General features: G+C 39.6%; 2 protein-coding genes across 4 annotated transcripts in view; both read right to left on the bottom strand.

The window, feature by feature from the left end:
* Positions 1–4,281: 4,281 nt before the first annotated feature.
* r3hdm4 (R3H domain containing 4) lies at positions 4,282–12,288 on the bottom strand. Its single transcript, XM_080431058.1, has 8 exons — positions 12,093–12,288; positions 10,526–10,683; positions 9,387–9,514; positions 8,117–8,222; positions 7,728–7,813; positions 7,551–7,636; positions 6,894–6,949; positions 4,282–6,510 (listed from the first exon to the last, which is right to left on the bottom strand). The coding sequence occupies exons 1-8, from the start codon at positions 12,137–12,139 to the stop codon at positions 6,407–6,409; spliced, it is 771 nt and encodes a 256-aa protein (XP_080287184.1). The 5' UTR covers positions 12,140–12,288; the 3' UTR covers positions 4,282–6,406.
* A 5,055-nt stretch (positions 12,289–17,343) lies between these two features.
* Positions 17,344–25,092, bottom strand: part of abca7 (ATP-binding cassette, sub-family A (ABC1), member 7) — a 55,556-nt gene continuing 47,807 nt past the window's right edge. For 2 of the 3 annotated variants that reach the window (XM_080431834.1, XM_080431836.1), the window contains 7 exons: positions 24,852–24,993; positions 23,879–24,013; positions 23,363–23,466; positions 22,431–22,523; positions 21,665–21,914; positions 20,088–21,024; positions 17,344–19,689 (listed from right to left, as the gene is read on the bottom strand). In XM_080431834.1, the coding sequence (XP_080287960.1) occupies positions 20,440–21,024; positions 21,665–21,914; positions 22,431–22,523; positions 23,363–23,466; positions 23,879–24,013; positions 24,852–24,993 (1,309 nt within the window). In that variant the 3' untranslated portion in view covers positions 17,344–19,689; positions 20,088–20,439. The remainder of the gene's footprint in view (positions 19,690–20,087; positions 21,025–21,664; positions 21,915–22,430; positions 22,524–23,362; positions 23,467–23,878; positions 24,014–24,851; positions 24,994–25,092) is intronic. The other variant, XM_080431835.1, reaches the window with a different exon arrangement.

Consider the following 25,092-nt stretch of genomic DNA (forward strand, 5'->3'; position numbering starts at 1 on the left):
TGTGTGTGTGTGTGTGTGTGTGTGTGTGTGTGTGTTGATGAATGAATGATTTGAGGGACAAACCTAAATGCAGGCTTCAATTTCCAGTGATTTAATTGAAGCCATATAGCATCTATATATGGTTCAACTCCACCACTGCTGTTAAGAACCCATGTTTTAGTTGTAGCAGCTCAGACCATGAAACAGATTTCATTTGGTAAATAACTACAATAACTGTAACAACAAGTTACCACATTTGGTATTGGCTACTTAAAGGCTACTACTTTGAAGAAGCATGTACAGTAGTAGGCTATACACAGTGAAATCCTGAGTTTTAATTTAATTCAGAGTGTATAAATGTAACCAAATTAACCCAAAACTAAAGGCAATACTTGCTTGAAAACAGCCAATGTTGGGATGATGCCGGATATGATAATAAATAGCTATTGAAGTAGTGGCTGTTATTGAAAAGAACAGGTCAAGAGATCAGGCAATACATTCTCTTACAGTCACTGAATGACTTGCAAAGGAACTCTTTCTACCAAATAAGACAGGTCCATTTGGTTACAAAAGGTGTACATTTCCTTAGTTATAAATGGATAAATGAACACTTTATTTCAAGTATTAGTTTCTATTTTACTCATCATCCACACATTAATACATTTAGATAAAAGATACAACTTGGGAAAGTGTTCAGCTAAACTTTAGCTGTGACATTTTTTACATATTCACTTCTAAAAATAAAATAATTTAATACCTTTATACCATTTCCATTTTCCAAGTCTTTTAAAAGCCTTCCAAATTATTTATGACGTAAATTGTTTCAAACTCCAAAACACATAAAAAGGTCAGATTAAGTTCAGCATAAAACCACCATGGGTATTGGGTAATGATGGAAATAAATGTCTTGTCAGAACCGCAGTGTTTCAACACATTGCAGCAGGTTACATTGTGGTATATGTGTCTTAAAGAAGATTGATTAGCGATTGGTATTCTATCGATTACTTGAATAATCGTGCATGTTTTTTATATTTGTTTTACATGTCAACGAATCGATTAACCACTCGGCATTATTTTATACTCCCATCGCACAACGGTATAAGGCAAAACATTTAGAAAATAGCAGATAAACTCGCAAATGCAACGCGTTGTGAGCTTATAGATCATCTATTTTCAGGAGTTATCACTTTTTTATTTTATTGTATTACTTTCAGCACTTGCACTTCCCATCATCACCCATCACATTATGCTGAATATGTGTTTTAGTAGATTCATCAATTAATCGATTAGTTGATTAATTTATATGCTTTTTTCATGCACATCTCTTGTAAACTCTAGATATAACCATGAATTCTGCCAGTCTACTTCTAGTAGGCATTGTGAAATCAACATTCAAATGTTCAGTTCTCAACAACCTGAAAAGGCTGGTCTCTGTCTGCATGGTGGTATGCAGCAAACAATATTTTATACACTAGTTGATTAATTCAACAAATCGATTAGTCGATCAATTAAGGTATGACTATTAATAAATTAAGAATATTTTTAGTCGAGGACCACCCCAGTATGTATAACAGTAACCTAGTATAAGCTAGTGAGTATAACAGTGAGTGTACCATTCTCAAAATGGAAATTTCCACTGGAAAACTATCACATAATTTCTAACCATTACCCTTTTCCTAAGAGCAATTCATATACATCTTCCAGTGGGTAAAATGACAATCATGTTTAGAATGTGTGAGTGTTGACTGGTTGATGTTGAAACGGAAATAAAAATACCAGCTGTCTTCTCTAAAGATAGACAATTTATGTACATCTGTAAAAGTACACCATATCTTTGCAGACTATAAAGCATCCATTCCAAAGTCAAATTAAAAAAAGCAATAAAAGGTGTTTAAGGCTATAGCACTGCAAGAAAACATGTTCTGTGTAACTTATTAAAGAAAGTATACTTTGTAATACTGTATCAAAATGTCACATCAATTATAACACTGGTGTTTTCTTCACTTTTATAGAAATTAACTGTTATGTGGGTTATGTGCCATATTTCTATGTAGAAGAGCTCCATCTAGTGGGTAAAGATCAGAACAAGCCATGGGTGTGCCTTAGATTAAGCCCGAAACATATATTCTAAAATGAGAATTCTTCTGGCATCGTAGTTTTGTTGGTGTGTGTTAAGAGCATGTAGAAAGTGGCATTGACACCATCAGGGTTGAGGGTTCTTGTCCCAGTGGGGTCAACAACAAAGGCATTTTTGGATAAAAGCGTTCACCAGATTGTACAGTATATACCTGTAGTGTAGAGTAAGACTGATCATACTTTGATCTCCTAATAGGCCAGTCTTTTAACCACTTGAAACTTATGTTACACTTTGTTGTATGATGGTGTTCCACAAAATAGCAAAAGAAAGCCAAACTGCAAGCTCACACACATTGCTGTTTTTGAAAAATAATGACACGCCCTTAATAAGTATTATTAAGTATTATAGAGCTTGTAGATCGGCCATTTTTGCTGCACAACATGCTTCCACATAAGACATGCTGACTTCTATGGAATCCAAATGACTGAAAACTTTAATCCATGCTAATGTGCTTTCAACCACACATCCTGTTGCATCTTATCACCAGTAACAACTGTGTCCACATGTTGACCAAGTTATTTCCTGTGGACTATTGCACACCGTATGACATCTGTCACATGATGACAACTGTTTCTTAATCCCTCCACTGTGACTGTCACTCTCCTTTTACATTGAGACATATAGCTCATGCTAATGAGAGTCAGATACGTACACTGAGTCAGTGATGGAGGAAGTACTCACATTTACTCTCTACGGGTAAAAGTCCGCTATTCAACATTCACTTCAGTAAAAGTACAAAAGTGTTGGCAGCGTAATGTACTTAAAATACCAAAAGTAAAAGTACTCGTCACGCAGAATGTCCCATTTCAGAAGTTTTCAAAATCGAAATCTTTGGAAAATAGATGTACAAGATCACAACGCGTCGCGTAGTGAGCTTGGAGATCTGTGATTTTCAAATAGCCTAAGTATATAAAGTGCTGTAACAATGTTTGATTGTTACAATGTGTTTTGTAACAATCAAAATCAGCTAAATAACTAGTAACTGAAGTTTTCAAATAATTGTTGTGGAGTAAAAGTACAATATTTCCACCACTGCTGCTGGCACCACTCTTTACCCAGGCTGCGATTGAATGTTGAGTACATGTACTTAGTTACTTTACACAACTGACTGGTACCAGTGTGGGGGCCCTTTGACTATGGAAGCATGCTTCCATATTTGACTTGACATGTATGTGGCTCTGATGAGGAATGAACACATGAAGACATTTTGGTAATTGATTCTATAAACATGAAGACAGACAGACTCTCACAAACGACAGTGGTTCCTAACCGTTTGACTGTGAGCCCCCCTTCTTACATCAGAGAAAAGCTGAGACCCCCCACACAGATGCATGCATATATGCACACACAAATGCACGTATGCACGCACACATGCACAACCTTGTGTTTTTCAAACATGATAACCACTTAAGCCCCATCTACTTCTCGTACAACGAATAGTGAAAAAAATCTTGGGCAGAATCTACAAGACCACCACGCGGTACGTTGTGGGCTTGTAGATAGGCTATTTTCGAAAATTGTTTAAATGTAGACTACATTTTACAATATAATGACCCCAAAAATGTAAGTTATGATTTTGGGCCAATAGCTCAGTTCAAGTGGAGGACATTTGTCAATGATGGCCTAGAGGAGTATTAAGTCAGTCAGAATCTGTAACCGTTGGCCTGTTTTTTTCTCATTTTAGACCAGAATGACTTAAAATCAACGAGTACGTACATGATCAATGTCTTGCTCAAGGGCACTTCGACAGCAAATATATTTAGCCTACCACGTGGATTGAAGGCTATGGGAGCCAACCCAGGGCAAAGCCAGAAAAAGCAAGAAGCGCACCACCTATGTAGATGCATTCGGCGCGACAGCTTAGCTAACAACACTGTAGAGCTCAAGACCCTGATGCTAGATAGGAGAGTGTGGAGGGCAGCGATTCAGGAGTCCCAAGTTGGTGTTGGCTAGACCGCACTCTTGCATGGCATCAGATTGAAGGGTCATCCTAGCCAGCAGTAGACGACCTTGTCCCCAAACTCAAGTGTGTTGTTCACTGCCATGGATTTAGATCAGAAAGTTGAAAAACAAAAGGTCTATAGGCTGTTTGTTCAATTATAAAGACATTATAAATAAGACGTGTGATTGTTCATGTATCAAACTATAAAGATGAGGTCACTGAGGCGGTAAATGGACATTTATTAAAAGTGTTGTTTCAGACATGTTCTTCGGCACTCATAAGAAAGCAAAACACAACACAGTGTCACATCGTTGTCACTTGTCATATAAATATGAGGCAACATTACTGTACCCCTGTACTTGTTATTGTGCGATATAAATAGGTGGTGATGTACGCTCACATGTTTTAACCACTTAAACCCTATATACTCAGTGGATCGGGGTCCCCCCTCCCCAGGGCTCAATACTAGGTCCGCTAATATTTCCCTCTACAACAAATCTCTTTGCCGAGTTTGTAGATCGGCTATTTTCGCCGAATGTTCGACCCCAGAATAGGGAGGCTAGGGTTTATATGATTAAAAAAACATAAGAGACATCCATCTGCTAAAGGATATAATAAAGCTTTAACATTAGCACACATACATCCATCATTATAAGCCCTGTATTTACAGCTAAATGTATTTCTCAGACAGGTAAACATGGCAGGCAGAGATATTGTCAGCAACTTTTGTCTTTCAACAATGCATAAATTACAAAGAAAGAAATGCCACCATGTGAAGTTACAAAATGACATTCAGAGTGAGACGCTAAAAGCCTGAGAAACCCACACTCATGCACAGTGACACATACGCACGTCGCACGCACGCAAACTTTGGTTGTTGACAAAAAAATGAACATTTTAAAGTTAATTTAACAGTACAAAAGAAATGATGAAGATGAGATTTTTACATAACCTGAATAAGCGTTTCACAAAAGCTAGACAGTACAAATGTATAAATATACATTTATAAATATGTAGAAAGTTGCCATATGGATTTATAAGGCATAAGCGCTTGTCCTGGGGATTGTTTATGTTAACTGGAAAAGTGCTTTCAAGTTTGACTTTTGAACAGTTTTTGGGGGCTGTACGTCTAAATTCATTACCGATGTTTGACTTTTCCACAGTTTGAAACATTACATGTATTCTGTTCATATTGAAATCTGAATTATTAGTAGAATTTCCCAATGAAAGACTTAGTCAGGGTAACAACACATCTATAATTACAGTACACTAATTGAGAGTTAAGTTATGTTGAGTCTATAAAGACCCAGATCAAAGATGCAGAGAAAAAGATCAACTATTCCCACAAAATTATCCTCAAGAAAAAAACCTCATATCTGCACAGTGAGCAAATGATCAAACATGTTATATTATTAAGCATATGAAGAACCATATTATTTTATATCCTTAATAAAAGACAGGCATTAACTGACCAAATGTGAATGACCTAGTGTCTGTGCTTAAGGACAGACTTTTGATTTGATGTACGTATGTCACAACAATGTCACTTTATACAAATCCTACTGATTTAAAAGTATATATAAACACACATTGTGCTTTGTTGTTTGCAGGGAAAACAGTGCTTTTTGAGTGAATAGAATGCATACATTCAATTCATTATCTTTAGCACTTTGACTTTTTTAACTTTCTTAAATCTGAACTTGTTTTCAAGTTTCGGAAGCGCTTACACTTTCTGTGCACTTTACAGACACAATAGTGTTTGAATGGAAAAAAGGCAAGAAACCAAAAGAAAACACTATGTGTGTACATACACTAGGTCTGCAGTGGACTAGTTCCAATTCATCCCGTTTCACCTTTATCTTAGCACCTATAACGCATTGCTATAGCATTATTTTCACAATAAAAGAAAGCCCACTTAACGGAGACATTTCACTTTAACACACTTTTGGGGTCATTTGCATGCCTACTCTGCCTCCTTTGTGTGCACCACAGACACATTTTAAGTTGCTTGATTCAATATTTAGATAGCATTTGATCAAACACGTAGATGTTTCATTATTCTAATATTTTCTGTAACGTAATGTTGCATCAGGGAGCCCTGTAAGTCCATAAATGAAACAACTAATCGTGCAAATGACCCAAGAAGTGTTTTAAAGTGAGATTCCAGTTGGCACATTGACAGGGCCAAGGGGGTGATGGGGATTACAGACTACACAGAATGTAAGAGAGGACACACGACCTGTACTGAAGCTGTATTTCACCTGTCTGTACCTGTCCGAAAAGCAGAGGGAGAGACGGAAGGGGGATGGAGGATGTAGGGGTGGGAGTGGAATGGCGACGTCCTGCTCTCAGCTCATGTGTTCCAGGTAGACAGACAGCAGGGGATTGGGTGGGAGGAACTCGTCCTGTTTGTTCAGGACCTCAGTCTGCCGGGCGCCCTTACAGTCGGAGCCTGACGGGCACAACACCAACCAACGTTACTGACTGTCACGCTGCACGTTACACCATGTATGCTTACACTTTAAGATCTATTTTATACTTTGTAGCACGATGGCGTCGCACACAAATAGCCAAAACAGTCAATCGAGAAGCTCGGCTATTTTCGCAATTTAAAACAAATTCTGACTGAAAATATTTGAATGCATTGCGAGTGAGCTTGTAGATCTGTTTTTTCTATTTTTAAAACAGTTCTTTGCCTATAAAGATGAAAATTAACGCCAGGTTGAAAACCAATAGCCATGCAAGTAGGATATTTGTCATACATTTACATTTATATATAAAATATTCAATACATTCAATATATTCTCCAAATATGTGAAATGTACAGATACTAACTTGCTGAAACCAGGTCCATGTACTGGCAGATGCCATGGAGCAGCAGTCTCTCAAAGCTGATGGACAAACACAGACAACAGACAATGTTACTGTTTAATATACTGTATCTTACCATGCTTTGAGTTTAAAACATTGTGCTTTTCCACTTCCCAACTCTTAAACCCTATATACTTAGTTGACCGGTGTCTACCAGAGGTCTACACTAGGTCCACTCCTTTTTTCCCCCATCTACACATAATATCTTTACGAAAACTAAATTAGCTCACTGGCAGCTAAACTCAACTAAAGCATTCTGAGCTTTTAGATGTGCTATTTTCGCCCACTGTTCGCCCCTGAATAGGAACCCTAGGGTTTATGTGGTTAAGTAGGAATTAAAAATCAAAGAGCAGCCTGTCTTACGTTTCTTTTCCCCCTCTGACTCCCGCCCACGATCGCAACAACATTTCTGACTAATAAAGTATTCAATCAATCAATAAATCAAAACGGGGCTTGGCAAACAGATCCAGATCTGACCCCCCAGTATGACACAGTAGGTTTGTTGTTTTTAAATGTGCAAATAAACAATACATAAATACAATAGGCTCACGCCTGGATTCACTCTCACCTACTGCTAAACCATCAGAATAGCACAAGTTTCATGTTAGGAGAGTAACTTACCTGCTGCCGAGGTTGGTGGTGTAAACAGAGCGAGGCTGAGCAATGAAGAAGCTCAGCAAGTCTCCCTCCAGCACCTCCAGAGTCCCCTGAGAGGAACAGAGGAGACATGGCCGTCAGTCACACTAAGGGAAAGGGACGGCCATGTTTAGTCTCTTAACAGTGTGAGCTGATACTCACCATGGGGATCTGTTTGCGTTTGAGCGTCGCCCGCAGCCTGCGATCGATCCTCTGGAAGCAGTCCTGGGCGCTGAAGGTGGGATTGACTGTGGAGAAGAGTCAACTGATCTTCAAAGATTGAATTTGATCGTTGGCTCCCACTGGATTAGTGTCAAAGTGTCCTTGAGCAAGACACTGAACCCCAAACTGCTCCTGATTTTATGTCATGTGTTTTTTCATCATTATTATTATTATTGTTATAATAATTTAGCAGACAGGACGTTAACAAGGATATCTTCTATATTGAGTTGAAGCTGGGTCTGTTGTGTGTATGTGTGGAGAGATGATACTGACAGTGAAGAGTGCGTGTGTGTGTGTGTGTGTGTGTGTGTGTGTGTGTGTTTTCTCACCAGCCTCCTTGTCCACAGTGTTGTTCTTCCTCATGGCGGCCTCCTCCAGCAGAGCCAGCAGCTTCTCCTGCTCCTCTCCTGAGCGGTTCATGAAGTCGTTCCACAGCTGCAAGGGCAGGGGGTCAAAGGTCAGGCACCTTGAAAAGGGTGATTTCCACCCCATTTCAATAATCCTATTATTGGTGTAGCTCCCGTTAGCTAAAAACAGGAAACTGTGATTTTATAATATGCAGCCTTTAACCACTTTCGACCTGGTGTCCCTGTCATGTCATTATAAGTGAACATTTTCAAAAATGTCAAAAAAATCAAAGAGGTTTTGAAAAATCAAAAGCTTTTCAAACCTCACAATAATGCATCTTTGTTCGAAGTAGATAGAGCTTGTAGATCTGCAATTTTCTCTATCTTTAAAAAGTTTTGAAAGTATAAAATAGGCCTTGTGTCGTTAAAGATGGTTTCAGGCCAAGGACCCCTTAGCTGAAAGAGAGATGAAGCAGGGTCCCCCCCACCCACTACATCTTGTATAAAATTGGGTTGCAGATTAAACTTTTTCATAGACTTGTCACAGACAGTTAACCACTTTAACCCCCCCAAAAACCCATCTTTGCTGAAAATAGGCGATCTACAAGCTCACCTGCTATTTTCGGCAAATATTTTCCTATCACAATCACACAAAGATTTGGCGGCCCCCCTGTAGTAACTCTGAGGACCCCGTAGGGGTCCCGGACCCCCTGTTGAAAACCCCTGGTATAAACATTGAGGTGGTAGAAGTGTTGTCGTTAGGGGTGTAACGATACGTTTTAACAACGATTCGATACGTATCACGATACTTGGTTGTCGATACGATACATGAACGATACAGGTTAATTTAGAACGATACGATACGTTTCGATTCAGCGATTTAGTCGATACGATACATGAACGATACAGGACAGGTTAATTTAGAACGATACGATTCGATTCAATGATTTAAAATCGATATAGTAACTATTTATTTACCCAAAAATTCTGTGTGAAAAATAAATACCTGGATACTGGATATAAACCCCTCTTTCTCTTTTCTTCTTCTTAAAAGTACTTAGTATTGATATAATTGATTATTTGCATTGCAGAACGATTCGATACGATTATTTGCATTGCAAAACGATTCGATACGATTCAAAGTCAAACGATACGATATTTAGCTGTTTGCATATCGATATAGTAGATCGTTGAAAATTCAAAACGATGCATCGATGCAGTTACTGTATCGTTACGGGCCTAGTTGTCGTGCCTCAGCGTATCTCTCATTGGAACAGGCCTCGGTGAAGATGGAGGGCAGAGCGGGGTTGCTGCTGCACATCTCCAACTCCTCTCTGGTGGAACACTCATCTCTCTCCAACAGGTTGGCAAGGAAACGCGCTGTTCAAGGACAAACAAACATTTAGTCCTCCTGCTGACAAAATGCTATCAATGCAGAATCAATTCAAGGTTATTGTTTGTTTGCTTTTTGTTGTTGTTTTGCATGACTGTTTCTGTGTGATGGTAATAAAGATAAACAGGAAGGTCACACTGAAATGAAATTTGCAGTTTATTTAATAAAATAATCTATTTTAAAAAAAATAGCGCAAAATAGCCAATCTTAAAGGGATATTTCACTTTCAAAAAAAAGATTGGGTCATTTTATCGTCTACTGAGGATTTTGTGAGCCCCCCAGACCGTTTTTAAGTTGCTTGATTCAGTATTTAGATATTTGATATTCATTTTATCAGACACGCCCCCTTCCTATACAAACCCATTATAACTTCAAACTCAATTTTTAACATGTTAGATTCATCGAAAACACCCGTCCTTGGTTCTGGTGACTCACCCTGCCTCCTAATACGTGAGTGGCCGTGTTTTTTCGATTACTTTTTTCATTTTTTAATTTTTAATTTTTTTATTGTATTAAATCTTTTTCATTTTCCCAAAAACATATTAAAAATAAATGAAAAAAGTTATAGAAAAAACACGGCCCCCTCGCGTATTAGGAGGGCAGGGTGAGTCACCAGAACCAAGGACGGGTGTTTTCGATGAATCTAACATGTTAAAAATTGAGTTTGAAGTTATAATGGGTTTGTATAGGAAGGGGGCGTGTCTGATAAAATGAATATCAAATATCTAAATACTGAATCAAGCAACTTAAAAACGGTCTGGGGGGTTCACAAAAGCCTGAGTAGATGATAAAATGACCCAAAGTTTTTTTGAAAGTGAAATATCCCTTTAAAGCTCACAGCTCGTAGTTTGGATCTTTGTTTTGTGCACAATGAAGAATAAAATAGGGTTTAAGTGGTTAATCAGACTAATCGATTTAGTTGATTATAAAAAAAAATCTATCTCCGATTTTTTTCCACATTGATTCGTGGGGGAAAAAAAGAAGAAAGGATATCTTACTGTTCTCCAGGCGGCGTTGGCTCTTCTTGCCCTTGGCTCTGGGAGTGAGGTCAGAGTTGCGGATGGCCTGGTTGATGAAGAACTGCTTCCTCTTGGCTGGAGACACTCGCTTGGCCGGAGAGCAGGGCAGAGACGAGCACTTACGCTCCTCTATCAGGCTGCACAGCAAAAACAACAGCTTCATTATTACCAGTGAGTGCTGGACAAAGCACTCAACCTCCAGTACTCAAAGATACTCCTGGTCAAACATTACTCAATTACAAGTTGCTGAGTCAATTTTATACTTGTGTTAAAGAGGACTACGTGCCTTTGAAAGCATTTAAAAGTACACAACCCTTCCCAGAAATAATATTTGTCTTTGAAATGCAGTGGAGTGAACGCCATAAGTATCCAAACATACAAATACTCAAGTACAGATACTCAAATAATGTAAGTCCTCTAAATGTACTTAAATACAGTACTCTAGTAAATGTGCTTTGTACTGTCCACCACCTTCCCATTACCATGACCATCATCATTACACAGAAAGAGGGGAGATTGCCATGGCTTCTCTAAATGACTTAAGCCCTAATTCATACTTCGGTGTCGTGAAAAAAGATCACCTCTGTAAGCTCACAACGCGCTGCAATGCAACGCACTGAGTTTGTAGATCTTCTATTTTTGAAAGTTGTTAACTGCTTCAAGTGGAGTAAAAAGTATATTTGCCTCTGAGATGTAGTGTACAGCAGGATATATATATAAAAAGGAAATGAGTAAATACCTCACAATTTTACTTTAGCACAGTACTTAAATGTACTTAATTACTTTGCAGCAGTGGTTTGTAACAGGATGGGAACATGCATACTGCATGTGTGTCATGTTAAAGTGGGTCAGTGGGCTTTACATAGAAGCCCCGCCCCACTAGGAATCCCTGCAGTGTGATTGGCTACTGAGCTGGGTCTGCTCATGCCATATTTAGCCGCCCTCTCTCTGCAGGCTGGTAACAACATAACGAGCTGTTTACATTTAACATGCAAAAAAAAACAAAAAAACATTTAGCACAGTCAGCTTTTTGTCTTTTTCTTTTTTTTGACAAGCTGCTCAATGCAATCAATATATGTTATTGTACAAAGGCTATATAAACAGCTCGTGTCTCTTGCAATGCCAATTTCCTAGATTAAATATCCACTTCACTACTGCAAGATCACATATTTCTGCAACTTAATATGCATAGATATTCAAGCCATCACACATTATAATCTATGTATAAACAGATGGGTTGCTAAGCTGCAAAACATTCTGCAGTCTAATGTGATGATGCCAAAACAGTCATTGCTATGCAGGCTATCAGGTTAGCTGTAAACCACTCCAACCATTAAGCCCATTTAAATTAGCTCACTGGCAGCTAAACCGACTATCAAGGGCAACCCAAAGCTACAGCAATAATATGCACTTCATCAAGTGATCTTAATCAGTATCTTAACACCGAATAACAAACCCAGTATGTCAACAACACTAGCAGGAAGTTTAAAGGTACATGCTAAAGGCTAAAGGCTAGCTGGCCACAGGACTTGTTATTTCCACTCACATATTAATATCCTGTTCTTCATTGCTGTTATTAGTCAGAACAACCATCTTTTACAGCGCAAGCAACAAGCCGAGTCAACGCAATAATTGGTCTATTCAAAACATGTAAACAATAATTTACAAACTATTGTAATATGAAGGAAAGGTAATGTTGTTTTCCAGGTCAGACAGATTCAGCACTGTGGTTTAAAGCAAACAAAAAGGGTTGAGTCTAGATCCCATAAGCCGGAAGGACGACCGTTGTCAGGGCAACCGTAGCCCTTAGGTCTACAGCACATTTGGACGATCGTCTCGCTGACAACCAAATAGCCAATAACAGCTGCCTTAAATTCCCGAGTATGGGATCAAGATTTTAACCAAATAATAACTATAAAAAAAAGTCTCCACCCTGTGACGTCACGGCCAGGGGCCCCTCGGCAGTGTTGCCATGTCCGCTTATTCATAACATAAGTGACTTTGGGCTTCTTTTTCTGTAACGTTGCTTGTAAATATTGGTGGTTGCGTTTTTTGGGGCTTGTTTCTAAAGTGTAGTTGCTTATTTGGGCAAAATATTATTTAAACCAGTGGTTCTCAAATATTTTCATGTCATGAACCCCCAAATTAATTGCATTTGTCTACGGACCCCCATCTGAAACTGTTTTGTGCCAGGGACCCCCGTACCAGATTTGTGTTTAAAAAATATTCCAAATATTCCACATTCTATTTCAAGATTTTTTGAAAATAGCAAAGGCGTTGTGAGCTTGTAGATCTGCTATTTTCAAATAGCTGATGTGCAGCATTATACAGATGTGCTCATATGGCCTAGTCGCTTCTTTTGGGATTTGTTTTCATAGACCATGGTTGCTTAATATGAATGATGTGTGATCCTGACACTGATGTCGGTTGAAACAAACAACATTAAAAGCCATTACAGATTTAAATTGAACCAATATATTTGCCAACTCAGTGAGTTTGGTTGTGGTTTTGTGTGAGTATTACGCAGAGACTGTGCCAACACAACAATACAATATAGCCTATTAAACAACAAGATGATGATAATAATAATAATAATAATAATAATAATAATAATAATAATAATAATAATAATAATAATAATAATAATAATAATTAAGTAGAACTAATAATACTGATGTAATGAAGTAAAAAAAAATAAAATAAAAATAAAGGTGCTGTAAATATGTATATCCTTTTGGTTAAAACAAAACATAATTTTATTTTTTTAGCTCTATATTCTGATGTATATGGTCTAGTCATTGCTATAGAGTGCTTGTTCAGTAACAGGGGTCTCCCCATCTCTCCAGCTCTTTGGTGAACAGAAAATACATGTTCAGGTGGGTCGTCAATTTAATTCAGTCAGGAAAGAGCTTCATTTACCAGCTTTAATGTTGTAGTGTTTGAGTTCCAAATTGTCCATCTGATTGGATGGAATTGGTATACTGGCCTGAAAATATGTTTTCTGTCAGGTATGACATCTTTAGCAGCAGTGAAGGAAGAAGTACTCACATGTTTTACTTAAGTAAAAATATCAATACCAGTACCCTGTTGTAGAAATTGTGTGTTTGCAATTACAAATCCGGTATTCAAAATGTACTTGAGTAAAAGTACAAAAGTATTGGCATCAAAATATACTTAAAGTACCAAAAGTGAAAGTATTCATTATGCAGAAGGTCCCATTTCACAAGTTATCAAATGTATAAAATGTACAAAAATCCTTTGAAAATAGCAGATCTACAAGATCACAACGCGTCGCAAAGTGACACGTTGTGTGAGCTTGTAGATCGTCTATTTTTAAATTGCCAAAGTATATATAAGTCTGAAGTGGTTTCATAATAATAATCAAAATCTACAAAGTAACTAGTAACTTAAGTTGTCAAATAATTGTAGTGGAGTAAAAGTACAATATTTGCCTCTGAGATGCAGTGAAGTAGAAGTAAAAGTATTGAAAATGGGAAATTCTCAAGTAAAGTAAAAATACCTCAAAATAGTACTTAAGGACAGGACTTGAGTAAATGTAGTTAGTTACTTTACACCACTGTTTAGCAGCAGTGTCAAATGTGCAACAGCAGAAGGCATACATATATCTTCAGCATCATAAAACCGTTGTAGCAGTCTGTTGCTACAACACAGTTTAATAGGCCTCACCCCCCCCAACAGGCAAGCAGACAAATACTTGTCTAATTGTTCTCAGTAGCCCCAGGAACAAGCTGGAAGAACATGCAGCTCTACACTGTTGAGCAAGAAATGTGTTTTTCTTTTTATGTTAATTCTATTCTTCAAATAGACCTGCAGCATGTACGTTTTTGAGAGATGTTTGGGCAACTTCAGAGACTATCAACGACACTGCAGCCACTGGATCGGGAGGCTGGACAAACCCACAGGAAGACTGGAAGAACCGGAGCCTACAGCACCAGACTCCCATCCTCAGATGATGATGGCATTAAGTACTTTCACTGGATAAAATCCATTAAGCCAAAGGAGAAATGTAACATTACCAAATCAGACAGAAAAACAACAACAACGACATGCACGATAAACAACACATGCGAGAGATCAGGGAAGGTGATGAGGATCTGTGTCAATCTCATGCCTGTCCTGGCCTCCGCCATAGAGCCTCTGGGAGAGGAAGAGGATGTGGTAGAGGAAGAGGATGTTGACGGTCCAGATGAGGAAAAACCACCAGAGATCATGAGCGGCTCAGATGAACGGAGTAGCAGCAGCAGCGTCTCTGAAGAAGCTCAGTCCACAGACACTGAAGGTGAAGCAGCTCACACGGGCCTGGATGTGTCAGCAAATTCTGCAGAGCTTCTGAAACTGCCACCTGTGTGTCAAACTAAACCAGCCTCAGCCTCAGCATCCAATACAACACCTCTGCCTCCCATACTATTGTTGCCCGTGGTTGGGTCTGACCCAGATGCTGTGACTATTGATCCGTCCAGACTGAGGACCAAGCACTGCGTGGACAGATCACCATTCACCAGTAGACTGGTGCACGAGATTAGCCCCCCTGACAGATCATTCTACTCCAAATGTGTAAGGGTTAAATATGTTTGTATAAATTACTTTTAACCACTTGAAGTCTATAGCCAGTCTATAGTCTCTATTCTGGGGCAAACATATTATCATTTTACTTGAGGTGTAAGAGTAGTAAAAGAGTAGCTTACTAGTATGTTGCCTATTAGTAAGTACATTGCTAAAAACATTTTAAAAACCTTTTAAAATGTGTAAAAGTTTCATCATGCTTGATATTATTTCTGTGCATAATAAATTGACTGTTTTCAGATGAAATGCCACTTGAACATTTGACCAAACCCTCTCATCGTGTCTCTCTAGAGGTCTCCTGAATTTCTTCTGCCTGACATCTCTCTGTCCAGCCTGGACGCCCTGCTGCAGAGAGTGACCCGGCGAGTGGGCAGACGGGAGAGGTGGTGGGCTCATGGTCCTGGAGACCCTATGCACAAACCTAGGACTCTAACATGTCTGACACAGAGGAAAGACCTGCGTCAGACCCACCGCAGAGCACAGTAAGACATAAAAAGGATAATTCCTTTAACAGGTCCGTTCATTAAAGTCCTTGCGGTCTTGTTTCCAATGAGGGCCTGTGAGCAATTAGGGGTTAAGAGTCTTGCTCAGGGACAAATTTCATTTCATCGACACATTTGCTGGCCTGGCCTGGAATCGTACCTGGGGTAACCAGGGCCTCTGGCTCATTAGGCGGGCTCACTAACCACTCAGCTATGGCCGCCCCCATCACTGTTCATTCTCAATTTCAGGGATTAAAGCAAAAAGGAAAAATAAATAATAAAAAAACACTGAATAGTTTTGGTGTTTGGAGGCTGGCTTGGAGGATGACATCAGAATGCTGGTGACAGACAGCTTTATAGTTGAGCCCATCACAGGAGCCAATCACCAGCGTGGTTCCACCTAAAAGTTAGCCACTCACACTCAGACAACACTCACAACCAGCTGGGGAGAAACATGCACATTGCACAGGGAAGAGAAGACAACACACAAGGAACTACATACTGTATGATATGACCCTAGGGTCATAACACTGCTCATTTTTTAAATATGTGCAAAAAAAAACGCAGCGCGAGGCGTGTGAGCTTGTACTTTGGCTATTTTCACAATATGTATGGAACCGAGTCAAACTGAATGTAATGCCTACAATACCAAGTGCTTGTCAGAGTGGGGGGTCCCCAGTTCAAATATGATTATTTTGGGGGGTCGCAGCACTGAAAGGTTTGGGAACCCATGTCCTAAACAATTAGCACAATATGTATAATCATGATGTTTTGGTATTATCCTTCAACCAACTTAATACTTCCTAAGGTTAATATGAGCATCAAATCAATATTTTAAATGTTTTTAATTTTACATTTTAGTTATGGAGGACAATTATAATGTGTTAAGGCATATTTGGCTTATTAGCCAGGGATCCTTTTAAAGAAGTTGTCAAAAAACACATTTATGTGGAAAGGTTAATGTGAAAAATATAACAGTGAAAGATTATAAAAATAATAAATTAGTTGAAAATGTTACACAGTATACTGACTTTAAATCAAGACGTTTTAACAATACATATCCATGCCATTGTCCTTAATGAAATAAAGACTTTATTCATTGTCTTGTCAAAATGTAACAGAGAAGATGGGATGCCTGTGCCAGACAAGGGACGCAGTGTACCTGCTATTCCAGTAGAAGGCGCCAGACTGAGAGATCTTCCTCCGATCTGTAAAGGTTCCAAACCAGCGGTCATCCTCTCTCTGACCAAGAAGAACCTCCTGGACTCAACTCATCATCTGGACATCCATGGTGGAGTAGTTAAGACTTCAGCTTCCAGAACCACGTGTACCTAAAGCAGTGGTTTTCAAACGTTTTCGTGCCAAGGACCCTCAAATGTATATATATTTGGCCGCGGACCCCCATTTGAAAAGGCTTTGTGCCAGGGACCCCCAGAAGAGAAGATTTATGTTTAAAAAAAAAGAAAAAGATTCAAAATTATACAAAACATTTTTGAATTTTTTCAAAATCGTTCTAAAATAGCAGATGTTACTGAGCGCTGCTATTTTTTAATAGCCAATATTATGTAAATGGATAAAGTGGTTAAAATGATTGTGATGCTGTATTAACTACTTTAGCTGGGGACCCCTGGAACCCCCCCAATGACCCCTGGAGGTCCCCGGACCCTACTTTGAGAACGACTGACCTAAAGCATAGATCCAATCCCACCACTACCTTTTCCACAGAACGTTTTTATTCACTTCTGGAGCAAAGAACATTCAAAAACTGAAAAATACACTTTTTTTCTGTAAATGATCTGTTTTCTATTTTAAACGATTTACTATACAGTATTGTCACACACACACACACACACACACACACACACACACACACACACACACACACACACACACACACACACACACACACACACACACACACACACACACACACACACACACACACACACACACACACACACACACACACACACACGTATGCATATTGTTTAGACAAACATTCATATTCAAGTAGGTACAATACATTCAAGCATATACACTATGAGACCATTCAGTATTATATTATAGTATATTCTGTATTATTTGAACTTGAATAAGATCTTTACCCTCAAAATACTCCCATAATTGAAGATAAAAACAATAAACTTTATATATTAAGATCCAGATTCAAGATCAGTATTTACATATTGACCCATAAATAAATTATATATTTTCGCAACTGTTTGGTTTAGCATTTGTGGAATGACACTCTTCAGAGAGTATTGTCAACTCATGGCCAACATTACTAATGTAACAATATATCCACTATTTTGGAGTGGATCACAGTGCTTTGGAAATACATTCTGCTACATAGTTAAATGTTTTGTTCACAAACAATTAAATATTAAGCCTATAAATAAAAACAAATGAAAATGAATACAAAACAAATTATGGCCTAGTGCAAGGGTTCCCAAACTTTTCAGGCCACGACCCCCCAAAATAATCATATTTGAACTGGGGACCCCCCCACCCTGACAAGCACTTGGAAGTGTAGTAGTTTAGGCATTACATTTAGTTTGACTCTGTTCCACAGATACATATTGCGAAAATAGCCGAACTACAAGCTCACAACGATTGGCTATTTTCACAATGTTTGCCTCTTTCTTCGTAATATTTGACAATTCGGCCAATAGGGTATTAAAAAGGTTTTAAAATTCATTAAATTGTAACTTTAGAAATGTCCAAATACCCTGTATACACTTATACTGTATGTTGGGTTTGTTTACTGTTGAGTGAGAAAACAATGTTGCACATTAAGCTAATCATCTGGGGACCCCCCAAAATAATTTGGGGACCCCCCAGTTTGGGAACCACAGGCCTGTTGTGGAGTCTGTGTTTTGGGGTAGGGATCAAAATGGATCCTAGGCATATGAGTCTGATATACAGTAATTTACAGAAATGATTGTAACAATCAAAATGACAGATGCAGATAAGAGAGGTTTTGGTCCAAAATGACAAGAAAAAAAGTGTCCCATTTACAGAGCTAAAACAAATCCTAATAACAGGGTACTGAAGTCTTGGACTCACTAATGAATTCTAATTCCAGCAGAAATCCAGGCCAACAAATTACCGTTTGCTGGATTAAACGACTATATACAGTAGCCAGAACAGCTTCTATTACAATATTATTATGGCTATTTTCATTTTGAGTTCATGCAGCATGTTCTCCATTAAAGTGCTTTTTGTGAAAGCTGAGATGTTTTAGAGATCCGATGATTGAGCCCTGAGGAACCCCACCTTTCATTTTGACATTGTTTAACCTTCTTGGAGAATAACTACAGCATGTGTTGACTGGAAATATTAATGCAGAGGAAGATGACGTATCACCAGTTCCTGAAGAGTCTTAGGCCCCCTGATAAGACAGCACACATTTTGCAGGCTGCAAAACACAGGGTGCACCGCACTGCTTTCTTTGTGCATTCTACAAAGCAAAGCAACTTGCAGTGCCTTGAGTTTTTTCAATGTGGGGCGACAGGCAGCAAGCAACATACTCATTGATAACAATTACAAAGCTTTCTCGTTGGAGTTTAATAAAGGCACCAAACCCATACTTGAGAAGTGATAAGTGTCTCTGAGCTGCTTTTCTTCATAATATATAAATAATATTTATTTTCGGACTCAATTAAATACGTTTTTATTTCTTTACGTCGTCCGTTTCATACCGATTCACTCGGCGAGAGATGAAGACAGGCCTTGATTATTGGGCGACTGCTGGCATCGTGCAGAGTTCAACCCCATAGTTACACACAGATACTGCATTGGCCACTGCTGTTCACTGGAGCAATGCATCAACACAGTCACCATATTGTAAGGGTCAATCCGTGCCTCCTAAATGCATGTATGCCCCTTGTACGTGTTTTGAAGCAGGGGGGCTCTCCACAATTAAAATAATCATAACTCTCTGTTTTCTCAACCGATTTTCAAATTTAAGTCTTGCACATTATGATCGGCTAAAACAGGTGGTCTGTCACTCCCTGTCCCGCCCTGACACACAGGTCAACGTTTTCAGCTTTCTAGACTCTTCTACCTCCTGGCTCCCTAGGGATGGGTATTGGCAACAATCTCACGATACGATACGTATCACGATACTTGGGTCACGATACGATTATATTGCGATACGCATCACGATACTTGGGTCGTATCACGATATTGGGATATATTGCGATATATTGCGATATATTGCGATATATTGGGATATATTGCGATATATTGCGATATATTGCGATATATTGCGATATCAAAACTACATATTGTTTATATATACACTACATATTGAGTAGCTGCAGATCTGTGATAGAAAAAGAAAAAAAAAAAAAAAAAACTTTTTTTTTTTTTTTTTTTTTTTAATCGCGATATCGATACTGGAGTATCGATACAGTATCGCGAAATAAAATATCGCGATATATCGTGATATCGATAATATTGCCCATCCCTACCAAGCGGTCTGGTTTGTTACAAATTCCAGACATGTAGCTTTATGTTATGACACAGGATACTTGGTTAAATTTAAATTGTTAGTTTTCATACCAAAATGCCTTATCTTCCTTACCGTAGACAGTAAAGTTATAAAAAAGAAAAAAGTTCAGTCTCCAGGTATATGACTCAGGTATGTTTCTTACAGTGGAGTTATGACAAGTTGCCCCAGCCAATACGGTAGCGACATTGACCTACGACCCCAGTGGCCAATGCGGTGTCTACGTATACTATGTCTGAGTTCATCAGACAAAAAACAGAGCAAGAAGCCTCAAAATGGAGATGGTCCATCGGTCGTCTGCATCCAGTCTCACATCACACCTTGCTGTCCTTTGTGTTGCTGCCCACTATAAAGAGAGAGGCAGGGTCCTTGCTGCAGCTGCCCCCACGGGCTTTACTAGAGCTGTCCCTGGTGTCCTTGCTGCAGCTGTCCCCAGAGTCCTTGCTACAGCTGTCCCCGGGGTCCTTGCTACAGCTGTCCCCGGGGCCAGGACATCTGGACTCATCAACTGTGGTCTCCTGTGTGACGTCCCCACCACTGCTGCTGCAGCTGGGTCCGCTCCAGGTGGACGTGTCTTCAGCCTCCCTCTGCTCTGCTTTGGGCAGAACGCTCATGGCCACGCCGGCGTCTGTCTCTCTGTTGGACACGCTTTCTCTGGGATCGTCCTCCACAGATGTACTACTCTCTTTGAGTCGCCAGACTGAGTCGCCAGACTGCGGAGCCTTGCCCGACCGAGGCGGTGGCTTGATTGACGTCCGTGGTTGGACTGTGGGTGGGGCTGTGGGTGGGGCTAAGTGGGCGGGCGGAGCTGGACGGCGGGGCGGCGCCGTTCCGTTGTTGACGACCACAGCTGTGAGTCTGTCGTCGTCACCCTGCTCCTTTGCAAAGTTGACAAACACCTAAAAGAAGGAGCAATATAAATAAGTTGATTGCAACAAGGAAAATTAATGCATTCTTTACTTTAGTCAGATGACTGCAGTTGATTCAGAACTGCTGCTTGAGTCCTTACTGATCCCAAGAAAGTGGATCATATCACTCCAGTTCTTAAATCTTTACACTAGCTCCCTGTCTGTCAAATACATTTATTTCAAAATGGTTTAGGGCCCGAATACATTCCTGATCTTGTGCTACAGTATATCATGAACCATCCAGATATCTCAGGTTGTCTGGGACCGGTTTGCATTCTGAACCCAGAGTCAAAACTAAACGTTGCAAATTAGTATTCCGTTTTTATGCACCCCATATCCGGAAAAAAAACGACCAGAAAACTGCTACAACTCCGGGTTCTTTTAAGACGAAGCTAAAAACCTTTCTGTTTGCCGCTGGCTTTTATTGAGATCTTTTAATCATTCTTCTGCACTTGTAATTTTATTCTTATTTTTCTGTTTATTTTTTTCTTTTCATTGTATTCAATTTTTTATAATGTGTTGACTTTATTCTACTCTATTTAACGTTTTATGTAAAGCACTTTGGAATTTTGTTGTTGAAATGTGCTTCTATACAAATAAGCTTGCCTGGCCTTGCCCATGGTAGCCTCACCTGATCCAGGGTGGTCTGAGACACAGAGTAGTCAACAATGCCCAGCTCCTCGGAGTTGTTGGCGAGCACATCGAAGATGCGCGCCAGACAGCAGGCGTGCGAGGGCAGCTGGTACTGCAGCACGTTCTGGTGGCGCTCCTTCAGCTCGATGCTGGGGAAGGAGCTTCTGATGTACGTGTCTACCGGACAGGGGTCCATCCCCTGCTTGGTGTCGTCCACACGCACGATGACGGTGTACCCGTCACCAAACCTGAGGGAACCAGCACCCACATGGAAAGGGTGGTGTAAGTGATATCTTTTTGTTAACTCATTCACTGCCTGAATTATTTCTGGCCGCGTTTGCCCACTGCCACAAGTACTCAGGAGCCGAGATACTGAATTTTTAAGTTTTAAGTTAACAAGGAAGTGGATAGGAGTCTAAATCTTTGAAAAATCATTATTATTATTTTTTAAATTAAAATTACGTTTTTTACGTTCTTGGCAGAATTGGTAATTGGAAATAATTACGTTTTTTATGTTCTAGGCAGGGAATGAGTTCAAATAAGTGTTAAATAGCTCTATATTCTGATAGCAATCATTGCTATAGAGCAGTCTCAACCTTTTTACACTGAGTGCCACCTCAGAAAATATTTGGCGATTGGTACCAACATGATGACACAGGACAGGAGGAAAATTAATTCCTAATAATATAATAATATATAAGATATACTATAAGATATACACTACAGTAATATAAAGACACAGCGAAGACAGAGAGTGTGGGTACCTGTTTTTCAGGTGCTGTACAGAACCTAAACACTGGAACCTTCCGTTGACCATGATGGCCATCCTGGTGCACAGAGCCTCACATTCCTCCATGCTGACAATAACACAAACTCCATTAGCACAGTGATTCTCAATCTTTTTAATTTCAAGGACACCCAGTTTGACCCATTTTATGTGATTTTTTAAATCCTCAGTGTTAATTTAACTCTGAGAGTGTACAAATAGAAACAAATGGACCTGTAAGGGTGGTTCTATTTGTACACTCTCAGAGTTATAGACCAGTAAGGGTCCATTTGGTTCCTAAATGTCAATCATTTAGCTGTGAGTCCCCCAACCCCGCTTTGAGAACCAGTGCATTAGGAGATTCATGTACCGGTGGCACTGAGTAAACACAAGTAGAGTTTTTAAGTTGTCAGCACCAGAACCTACAAGTACATTCACTACGATTGATTCATTTGGGGTTATTTAACTAAAATATAATTGGTATAAAATGTGTGCTCTACAACAGTCAGTCAGTCAGTCAGTCAGTCAGTCAGTCATTAAATTTAGCGTACAAAAGGACATCAGCTGAGATGATGCATGGTTACACATGCATGCATGCATGCAGGAGAGACTAAGAGCGAAATGACAATGAGAGTGCATGATTTGAAGTGAGAGAATTCTTCCATCCAGTCGCCTTGCATGCACTCAGTCGCATTCACACTGTCGATTAATTTGTAGCCTAATAATATTCTATGATATTACCCCTTGTGTTAATATGATTATGGTGTTACAATAGGGTGTATGCATTTATTTTTGAGACTACAGTCAGCTATTCAACAGGACTGTTTGGGAAGGCAAATCCAGATATATTTTCTGTACTCCCTAGATTAGTCCATGTAGCCCAGGTAAATCACTTTGACAACAGCTGGTTTAGGAGGTAGCGTCACCTACCTGTGGGAGGTGAGAACTACAGCCCGGCCCTCCTTAGTGACACTGACGATGCAGTTCCATAGGAAGCGTTTGGCCTTGGGGTCCATGCCTGTTGTGGGCTCATCCTGACAACAACCAAGTCACAACATAAAAAAATGTACAACGTCTGTGTGTGTCTTTATTATATGTGTATGTGCATAATATCTAATGGCTCATTTCCACTATGTAGAGTAACCCAGAACCTTCCATAATCTCAAACTTCCCAGAACCAGTCAAGTTCTGTGTTTTTTGTGTATGTTTTCCATGTCACGTTGCTTGTGACGCATCTCTACTTTCGTTATTTTAGAAAGATTTTGTTAATTACGGTATACGTTCAGGGTGAGCACCACCTCCTGGGCACAGCCCAAATTAAATTCTCAGAACCTTATCTGAAACTGAGCCGTAGCTCATGGATACAAATCCAAATATGTGTGTAAGTACTGTAGCTCCCCAACTGTTTGCAGGACACTGGGTATATAGTATATGATATATAGTCACCAGGAATATAACAGGAGGAGCTCCTATGAGAGAGATGGCAGTGGACAGTTTTCTCTTGTTGCCTCCGCTGTATCCTCCAGCCTCTCTGTCAGCGTACTGACTCAGTCCCAGCTTGCTCACCCCCCACTGGGCCACCTGCCAGGGAAACAACAAATATGTGACTACTGTGCAAATGCAAATAAATCTCTGAACAAACAACTGATTCATATTCATGAATACACACACACATAGCCTACTGTATATTACACACACACACACACACACACACACACACACACACACACACACACACACACACACACACACACACACACACACACACACACACACACACACACACGCACGCACACACACAAAGGGCAGAGTCCCTCAAGGCTATATACCAGGCCCTCTCCTGTTTTCGCTCAACAGGAAAGTTCTTTTTGAAATGAGCTGTAGTTTTTCAGTTTGTGGCAAGGGCTCCCCTTTCAGTAGTGAAAAGAACTTTTTTTTTATTATTAAGACTTCAGGCCGATTCTACAAATGCCTTTTAAATCAGTAGTTCTCACACTTTCGAGATTTTTCAATAATGTCCCAAAATAGCAGATGTACACGCTCGTGGTCACCGCGTGCCGCACTGTGAGCTTGTATATCTGCAATTTTTTTAATAGCCAACGTAAAAATCTAAAATGACACTTTCCTGGTTATAATGGGTTAAATCATGTACAAATTCAGATATTTCTGTGCTTAGTTTGGTCAAATACACATCTACTCAACACCTTTTGGTGTACATGAACTTGAAAGTGAAAGCACGTCATTAAGATTTTTGAGTATCACTTGAATGACATTCCTAGATACATTTCTCAGAAAATAGCCAACCAATAACCAATCTACTATTTTCGCCGAATGTTCGCCCCCAGAATAGGGAACTCTAGGGTTCCTGTGGTTAAAGATGTTCCTTGTCCATGACAGGAAAATATGTCATCATGCTGACCTTGCTGACGGTGTCCTCTGGGACCCCTCGGAGGCGTGCGTAGAAGTCCAGGTGTTCTCTGCCTGTCAGCAGGTCGCTGATGGCGTCAAACTGGGGACAGTATCCCATCAGCTGATGGACGTGCTCCATCTCTGTCAGAATACTGAGAACAACAAACTCCATCACATTACATTTTACTAATACAATCACTGGTTTAGCAAAGATTGTGCCAGAAATGTGCCATTTATAACTTTGCAAAAAA

The sequence above is a fragment of the Gymnoscopelus braueri genome, assembly GCF_963280865.1.
Source record: "Gymnoscopelus braueri genome assembly, chromosome: 6".
NCBI lineage: Eukaryota > Metazoa > Chordata > Actinopteri > Myctophiformes > Myctophidae > Gymnoscopelus > Gymnoscopelus braueri.

Bases quoted from the DNA above. Each gene is read 5' to 3' on its own strand.
- r3hdm4 (XM_080431058.1), bottom strand. From the start codon at position 12,139: ATGGTTGTTCTGACTAATAACAGCAATGAAGAACAGGATATTAATAT. The intron at 10,684-12,092 runs GTGAGTGGAAAT...TTTGCTGTGCAG, and splicing joins GAAGAACAGGATATTAATAT to CCTGATAGAGGAGCGTAAGT. The intron at 6,511-6,893 runs GTTAGTATCTGT...TGTGCCCGTCAG, and splicing joins CATGGACCTGGTTTCAGCAA to GCTCCGACTGTAAGGGCGCC.